At 50.3% G+C, this 9,140-nt stretch overlaps 1 protein-coding gene across 1 annotated transcript; it reads left to right on the forward strand.

The window, feature by feature from the left end:
- Nucleotides 1-1,331: 1,331 nt before the first annotated feature.
- On the forward strand, nucleotides 1,332-6,669 carry RHOC (ras homolog family member C). Its single transcript, XM_032802497.2, has 4 exons — nucleotides 1,332-1,489; nucleotides 2,416-2,536; nucleotides 4,825-4,955; nucleotides 5,573-6,669. The coding sequence occupies exons 1-4, from the start codon at nucleotides 1,334-1,336 to the stop codon at nucleotides 5,744-5,746; spliced, it is 582 nt and encodes a 193-aa protein (XP_032658388.1). The 5' UTR covers nucleotides 1,332-1,333; the 3' UTR covers nucleotides 5,747-6,669.
- Nucleotides 6,670-9,140: the final 2,471 nt, after the last annotated feature.

Genomic DNA, 9,140 nt, shown 5'->3' on the forward strand with positions numbered 1-9,140 from the left:
CTCTGCTCGAGCAAACGAGCTGTGTTTGTTTTTTAGATAAGCAGCTCCGGGAGCCCGGAGTTCACAACAAAACAGCAGAGTGGCTGAACAGGCATTCTGGAATACCTCCGAATACCTCGGAGGCCAATTACAGTGCTTTTGGTGGCCACACTTGCGGAGCAGCGCTGCGTCACCAGCGTTGCAATCCTTATACCCCAGGCAGAGCAGGAGTGCAGGCAGGGAGATGCAGCACTGTATGTGCCTTGCAAGTGTGGATGGTGAGTAAGTTGCAGCGCTGTAAACCCACCACCAGAGCTGCAACTCTCCAGTGTAGCCAAGCCCTATGCCTCATGTTCTCTGCCTCTTGTGCACGTGGGAATCTTTGTTCATTATGGGGGAGGCGGGTAGTTTACTGAGCAGTCCTCAGCAGGTTCACTTACAGGAATTCAGAGCGATGCTGATGTTGATTTCAGTGGAGTTACACCAGCAGGGACTTGACCAATCGTATTCAGCTTTTGCTTTCTTACCCTGTAGAGCTCATGTTTGCTGCACCCTCCTGGCAAATGGAAGCAGTTCATAACTTCACTCTTTTACTTGAAGGTCTTTTAAATCAAGACTAGTTTTAAAGGCAGGTCGGGTTTTATCTCCTTACTTCACTAATCCCTTTCTCTAATTATATTACTGACATTGCGAAAAGAGGCAGAAAGATTGTGTGCGCCGGAGTGTAGCCAGGAAGTTGCATTTTAAAAACCAGTACGCTGTCTGCTCTTTTTTTTATTGACTGTTCAAATTTATAGAATGTCCCAGTCTCTGGGCTCTTTCATGTGAATTTCTATAAAATCCACGATGTACCCAGAATTCATAATGGGACACTAGCAATAAGCTGCTTTGCCTAGCCTGATCATTTGTACCCTGAAAACTTGAGATCCACTACTGTAACCCCTACTGATGCTCAGAAGGATCCAAACCATGTTTAAAAAGCAGCGACGTGGATACATGCAATGCTGGGAATGCTCAGGTTCGTGGTAGGTGTCCTGTTGCTTACCAGAATTTGGCTAGGCCCCTGAGCTCACTTCTGACTGGCAGTGACATGTGCCATAAGGACTTCTGCAAGTGATGGGGCAAAGTAACCTCTCTTACGTGTCATTGGGGAGAAGGGATCTGCAGTGCACCCTCTTCCCCCAAACCAGCCCCAACACTGAGTTCTGGCATCTCCCAGGCCTTGGTGCTGCACTCATGGGCCTGTGGATGCTTGGCCCATAAGAGGGCAGTACAAAATGAGCAAGATATGTGGTACCGTTGGCCTTCCTGTGGGTTGTGGCTCACCCGCAGCCTTGCTCTTGTCTCTGCAGCAATGGCAGCCATCAGAAAGAAGTTGGTGATTGTGGGAGATGGCGCCTGCGGGAAGACCTGTCTGCTGATTGTGTTCAGCAAGGACCAGTTCCCTGAGGTCTACGTGCCGACAGTCTTTGAGAACTACATCGCTGATATCGAAGTAGATGGAAAGCAGGTAACTTTCCTGGGGGGGGTCTCAGGCCACCTGCGCTTGTCTAGCACCTGTATTCCCAAGCCATGGACAATCTCCGCATGAGGGACCGTGCACTCGGCAGATCCGCTCACGTCCCCTCTGGAATGTTTGTTGTGTGTGCTCTTCCCCTCTATCCCCCGCTTCCTGCCAAGCCGTCTGTCGTGACTGAACTCCTCTCGCTGTCCTGATGCTTCGACCATGGCAGCCTGGCTCTTCAGGCCCTGTACCAGGCGTTGCTGTTGAGAGTATTCGACGTCTTGGCCATTGACCATTTTTCTCCAGTACCTCCGAGAGGAGGAAAGGCCTTTCAGCGGGGAGAGGAAAAGAGATGCAAAGGCCGGCAGGCTGCTTCCAGCAATGCTCTCCTCTGTTGTGAATTGCAACCCAGCATGCAGTGGCAAGCTCAGCAGGGTGCCTGTCCCTCTCAGGGATTGCTGGAGCCCCTGACCTGTAAGCAGAAGACTCAGTGACACGCTTCCTGATTAGGAGAATCCTCCAAAGGAGACCATGTTCCCCACCTTCCCTAACCCAGACACCCGTAGCATCCCACTCAGGGTGGCTATGGAGAAGCATTGCTTCTTTTGGAGTAGACTTGACTCTCCAGGCTGTTTTGCAGCTGGTGATATAGCGCAGTGGGGTTCTTGAAGGTATTGCTGTACAGCAGCCCCATAAAATATCCTGTGTAGCTACTATTAATTACTGGGCCCAGGGACATGGATTAGGGAAGGGGCGTTGCCTGGTCACCTTTAAATCTACCAGAATTAGCAAAGCAATTTAATTGTCTTAACTGAGAAAAATGAATTGCTTCCCTGCCGGGGAGAATTGCCATCCTTGCAGCATGAGGCAGTTTGGGAGGGTAGGGGGTCGTCTGTTACGCTGCTGACTTCTTTAAATCTCTCCTTCTCTAGGTGGAACTGGCCCTTTGGGACACGGCGGGGCAGGAAGACTATGACAGACTGCGGCCCCTCAGCTACCCAGACACGGACGTTATCCTCATGTGCTTTTCCATCGACAGCCCAGACAGTCTAGGTAGGATCACTGGGGCCAGGGTAACAAGCGTGGGGTTTAGGAGCTAGAGTGAATTTCACCCTTATGCACAAGGCAACTTGATAGGTGGGTGGGCCTTGTGCTGCTGGCCCTCTGCACAGGGGTGAAGTTCACTCTAAACAGGACTTTTAACGTGTTCTTCCAAAACCGTTAAGCACAGGCTTGGATTGAGAGCTCTCTGCTTGCAGTCTAGAGATGAGTGTGGCCAAAAGCCGAGAATAGCCTTGAGAGGAACAGAAAAGTTCTTGTTAGCAAACAAACTCAGCACTCAATAGACTTAGATTGTCACAGCATCACTCCTGCCTGGCGTTTGTGAGTCAACTCCTTCCTTGTGCACTTCTCCAACAACTTTCTCAGCTGTGAAATAAATAGAGCCCTGTCAGAATAGCTCCATGCCCTTTCTGTGTTCATTCCCTCTGCAGCTCCTGAGTGCAAACCCGAGTGGGTAGCGAGGAGTTTTACACCCGACAATGTAGATGTTGACGGATTTGGGTATTGTCTGGCAATGTCCGGGCGAATTCCAGCAGATACTCTGCCCTGGCTTTTGGGGATAGCGCCTGGTGGCCAAAGTGCTTTAGCCGTTCTTGACAACGGTTGGGGCTCCTGAAGAGAGCAGTGTGTCGGAGCTAGCACTAGTCGCTTGCCAGGTCTTGATGGCAGTCTGGTCTCCCCTGTAGCCAAAGGGTGTGTCATGCGTTCTCTGTCCTGCTCTGAGCATCAGCAAAAACCTACCCTGCTCTTATACATAGTGCGTTTGCTTACACTGCCAGAAAGAGATCCCAGCAGATGAGGCCTGCAGTCTACTTCCAGAACTCCCACCAGCCCCTTCTGCAGCCTAGAGTGAAACCTGCATGAGCAGAAGAGTAGATACCTTGTGGCACTGCCTTCCGCTCCGTTCTCAGGCCCTCCCTGCCCAACAAATTCCTGGCTTTCGGCAGGATTGTAGTGTCTTTTCACAGCCCCCAAGAAGGCCATAGGAAAGTAGAGCCAGGAGCACAGTTTCATCAGCAAACCAGAACTCTGTTGCTAAATCTAGTATCCAGTCTGGTTGTCTTGACATTATAAAAATCTAATCCAAACCAGTGGGAGCTAGGAGAGCTGCTGTTCATGCTGAAGAGGATCTCTCCTTCCATAGCAATGATCTCCTGTGCTGAAGAGGACACGATTCTGCTCCTCTCCTACCTGCTGCACTTGCAGTGTGTAATTCACATGCTGGCTGTGCCCTCCTTAAAGCGGGTATGTTGAGGGGAGTTCTGATCCCCATTCCTGGCTGGCTCTGGCTCTCCCTGACCCTGGATGTTTCACTGCAGATGATCTACTTCCTTTGACACTTTTACTTGTGTAACTTGATTGTGTCAACTTCAGTTGCTGCTAAGGCCTTGTCTGCACTCAAGAATGGCCCCAATTCAGCAACTGGTGTCACTGCATCATTGCTGAATCGGGGTTGTTCATGAGTGTAGATAAGGCCCAAATCTTCATGCTGCAGTCTGTGAGTGGATGTGCTCAGCAGGTTTATGCAGAGGCTTGGAGAGAAGATAGTTATGAGGATGTTCCCCAGAGTGCTGTCTGCTTGATACACTCTCATCAGCTGCTTGTGGGGGGAGGGGCTGCCAGTGGGAGGAGGAATTTGCTGCCTTGGTGCCCTTGGTCCCCTCCTCCATGCTCATGAGTGAACAATTGTCTGTCACAGCTGTGATTTACAGCTCTTGCTAAAGCACATCCTCCTCAAGTGCCCTTCAGTACTGTCCATCGACAATGCTCCTTTTCACAAGGAAATGGTGGCTAATTGCAAATGATGCTGCCCCTCTACCAGCTGGAATCAACACCCTCGGCAATCAGACCTCATGGGTGTTTGTTCCCTTCCCCCAGCTCCTTGGTATGTTCTCGCTCTTTGAAGGCCCTTCTGTTTGCCATGTTTGTAGGGGTGTCATCAGCAACGCTGCTGGGGTTTGGGTGGAGATTTTCCTTCACGCTTTTTTCAGAGGTGAAGAGCAGTGTCCACTTGAAGCTGTGGAGGGGTGTAGGACCGAGCCTCTCTGCCAATGACACAGCAGTCAGGGCATGCAAATAAGGCTCTCACTGTATCTCTGTCCTGTGCAGCTCAGCAGTATACAATTTCTCCAGGAAAGAACCTAAAACATTTGCCTCTTTTAATATCTGGGGAACATCGTAGGAAGGCAGCAGTGGTAGCCTGGCCTGCAAGGGGGCTGCTGTGTATTAAAGCCCTGTCAGCTCAGTGCAAAGTCCTTAACTGTGCTTGGCTTTCCCAGAGAACATTCCTGAGAAGTGGACTCCAGAAGTGAAACATTTCTGCCCCAACGTGCCTATCATCCTGGTTGGAAACAAGAAGGACCTACGGAATGATGAGCACACCCGGAGGGAGCTAGCGAAGATGAAGCAGGTAAGGGGGCTACAGCACCTCTAGCTGCTATGCCAGCATCCCTTAAAGGAAAGCAACACATCTGTGCAGACCCATGTGCTCTTCATGCTGTGCTGCGTATCCCCATGGCAACTGCAGTGCATGTGGGGTCAGGCATGTTCTGCGGGGATAAGTCAGGCCTGCAGCTACTTGTAACTTCTTCTTACAGAGTGCCCTGGAGCCTCTTCTGCTTTCAGGGGTAGAGGGTGGTTGCCCATTGAGAGCAGCTTCCTCTGCACGAGGCAATGGAGATCCCTGCTACACAGTAACAGGGCAGTTCTTCGGCTCAGCCCAGACTGACCTGGTGATGCCTTTTCCTGCTGTGCAGTTACTCCTGCAGAGGTTTACTGATCGCTGCTGCTGCCTCCAGTTACTGTTAATGTTCCAGCAGAATCTCAGTCCCTGAGAGATGCAGGATACTAAAGCATTTCCAGAGACAATCCTGGCTTCTCTTCCGAAGAGGGAGGCACTCAGTCAGATAGGAGTAGTCATGGTTGTATCAGTACCTAGAGATGCTGAGCCTCCCTGACTGCACGTCTGGCCTGCTGCACTGGTGCTTAACTCAGCATTCTAAAAGCTTTTTCTTTAATGACTCTTAGGAGCCAGTGAAGCCAGAGGAAGGGAGGGACATGGCTAACAGAATCAATGCCTTTGGATACCTCGAGTGCTCTGCCAAGACGAAGGATGGCGTGCGGGAAGTCTTTGAGATGGCCACTCGGGCCGGCTTACAAGTCAGGAAAAACAAGAAACGTAAAGGCTGCCCACTCCTGTAAAGCGGCAGTGCCCATGAAGAACATGACTGCCATCTGTACTGTATCTGTCTTTTCCTGCACCCCTCACATGTGTGAGAATGGGGTACAGGATGGGAAGAGTGCTGTTAGGTCTGATGTCTAGAGAATATAATGTGGCCTGCACCCCGCTGCCCAAAACCCACTACCTGAAGCACATATTGGGAGGTGTCTAGTGGTGCTTCTCTGTGCCATCCATGGACTGTCCTCCTAAGCCGGTCCTGGGCTCTGAAGGGCCAAATGGCTTTGGACCATCTTTGGCAGACACTTCTGTTTTGTATACACCATACAGTGCATTTGAGTAGCTCTCAGTGTTGTTACTTCAGTCCCATTTTATACTAATCCTTCAGCCCCTGTTCCTGTCTGATGTTCTGTACAGATTCTCTGCAATATTTAATCTCTACTTTCATACTGTTCGAATAGACTCTCTGCAAAATAAGGAAGCCCTGACACAGTCTGCCTGTGGGTGTGTGTTCCTGTCCTGGCATCCTGGTTGTGTTTCCTTGAACTCTTTGTTTTGTCTCCAAGCCAAGATGTTCAGCTGCTCCAGCTCCAGGGGGGTTTGGTTTCTCCCTCTGGTTAAGGTGTCCAGCACACCCACCAGCATTTTGCACACACATTCATCAAGGCAGTCTCGGTTCTGTCTGTACTCAGGGCCTTGCCCTATTCCACCAGTGCTTTGCAAGGAGCTGTGCTCTGCTACTGTCAGAAGTGCCCTCTGCTGCACTTTCACCTTGGACTTGCACTGTGGTAGTGTCTTCTTATCCTCTTTCAATAAAGTAAGGCCTTGTAAAAGAACCCTTGGCTGGGTCTTTTTCTTACACACTGATGTTTGCGTTGACTTTTGAGTCCACCTGTAAATTAAAATGCATAGTTGGGAGAATAAATGCAAATTGGTATTTTAATAACTGTAACTTAGCACCTGTGCACTATTATTCTGCCCCATGCATGCAGACCTCTTGGGTCTCCTGCTCTCCTCTTCACTAGCTTCCTGGGGATGTCCTTCATTTATCCCCACGCCATGCAGCTGGGTTGACGGGCTAGAGCAGGGAGTTGCCAGTCAGGACTTCTTGGTTCTTGTGGACAAAATTCCATGGTTTTGTATATAACTTGCTGTGTGGCCCTTAGGCACTATGCCTACCTTGCTCACCCTGTTTGCAAAATAAGAGTCTGAACTACTTGCTTCGCAGGATGGCGTGAAGCTTCATGCGGGGGCAAAGGCTGCCTATTGCATCTTTCAGTTTCTTTCAAGCCCTGCTTGACTGACCGAGCAGGTTCCCCACCTCTGCCCTGTGGGACAAGGAGAGGACGCCCAGCTATAACTAAGATGGGAGTGACACTTTCAGGGAGGGACGTGGGAGGATTATACATGCCCTGCCAGCGCTTGGGGTTGAGCACTTTGGGAACGTTAAGGAAACTGAGCAGCTGAGCTGCTTTGGGGAGGTGAGTTCCACAATGATGAAATGCAAAAGGAAATGTTGAGTGGTTTAGTCAGAGTCCTTCTGTGAACGCTGTTCCAAGCTGGGCCATAGGAAATGAGGTGGCTCAACTTTCTTCCCTAAGAGGGGTGTGTGTGTGTGTGTGTGTGTTTTCTGCGCAGCTAACAGCCGTTCTCTTCTGCAAAACCTCATGCTGATTCTGCTGGGAACTCCCCTCAGTACTCCAGGGGTTTCTGCAGCGGGATTTCACCCAATGCTCACATGAGACATCTCTTCCCTTTTCTGCACTGGAACAAATGAAAGACTTCAAAACTTTCTACAAAACCAAACCCAACTTTTGGACTGATAAAAACTTTGATAAAGTCAAAATATTTTCTCATGATTTTGACTTGGTTTAAAAAAAGTGATTTATTAAAAAATGAGCAGTTCCATTTTGATGTCATTTGGGACATTTTGGCTCCACAACACTTCATTCTGACATTTTCTAAATAAAATTCCCGCAGCCAGTTCTGATTGGCATTTTCTGATTGAAACCCGCTCTTGGAATGTTCTGTACACACTCTAGAAATGCCACCTAGCTCCCCGACACCAAGGAGGGGGAGCAAATGCACAGGGTGTGCAAACAGACCTTGAGCATCCTGATGCTGTCACCTGCTTTCATCATAAGCCTGAATGTTTGGAAGAGGTCAGGTTTAGAGTAGGGGATCTTTGATGGGATTTTCGGGCACCAGAGAGAGGAGAGAGGACAAACTCCTCATCAGAGAGAAGGGGGATGTTTAAAATGAAGAAATACCACATGGCATTGTGCCCAGAAAACACCTTGGGGAACAGTACAGTCCTTTCTGGTGCCCTGTCCTGTCTGTGGCCAGGAGTGGAGATAGAAAGCAATACAAATGCCTAGTGCAAGGCAAACATGATACCTTTGCATGTCTGCTGCACTAGTGAATGCTGTCAGTGCTGGGTTACTCTCAAATAGCCTCCAAATGGGCAGGGGAAGCTAATTATTTGTGAACTGTCTGAGATGACCCTGACTGCCCATCCCCCTCTGGTTTGGGTGCCTGTCCCCACAAAGCAGCACTTGACAGGGTCTTAGCAACACATTTCTAGCCTTTGGTGAGCTCCTCAGGAAAGACCATGTGCTCCATAACTGTTGTTCTCAACATAAACCTCCCATGAGCCAAAGCCTCTTACCAGCAAGGGTCTCCCTACACTGCTGAACTGGAGCTGTGAGAGTAGCGGTGACCAGACTGGAGCCAATTGCAGCAGACTGCAGTGGAGCTCGCTGCCAGCGAGACCCAAGTTGGGCTGGTATGGGCCATGCTGAAGTCCCTACTGTCAGTACACGTGCTGCAGCGTAGACAGGCCCTTCCCCTTTTAGGTGACTTCTCCTTTTACAAGTCACTGGTCACATGGGACTAGCCATGAGTGACAGTGAATTGGAGGGCTAACGACCCTTGATGCTTGACACCCAGTGCTGCAATCAGCATGCTTGTCCTCTAACAAGTGGGACTGCTCCAGTTGCAGACAGGGAACTGCTGTGATCAGCCCATCATTACACACAAGCTGCTGGAAAACCAGTGCTGCTTCCCCTTACATCCACTTCAATTCCTTCTTCCTAACACTCCTCCCTCCCACGAGACAAAGGCTTTGGGTTCCAGCCTGTCTGGGAATCCCCGACCAGGCTCTGAACTCCCTCACACGACTAGCTTCAGCCGACGGACGATATGCGTGTCCGGCCGAGAGGAGAGCCAGCACCTGGGCTAGAGAAAAGCCAGGAGATGCACCAGAGCCCAGCCCTGCATTAGAAAAACACTCGCCCGTCCCGCTTTGTGTCTGCCTGGCAGGCAATCAACCAGCAAGGGAAGAGGTTGGGCTCAGCTCGTGGTGCCTCATTCAGCACCCTGGGCTGCCACTGCACCAGCTGCTCCCATAATTCACTG

Source organism: Chelonoidis abingdonii, chromosome 4 (assembly GCF_003597395.2).
Source record: "Chelonoidis abingdonii isolate Lonesome George chromosome 4, CheloAbing_2.0, whole genome shotgun sequence".
In the NCBI taxonomy this organism is placed as follows: Eukaryota; Metazoa; Chordata; order Testudines; family Testudinidae; genus Chelonoidis; species Chelonoidis abingdonii.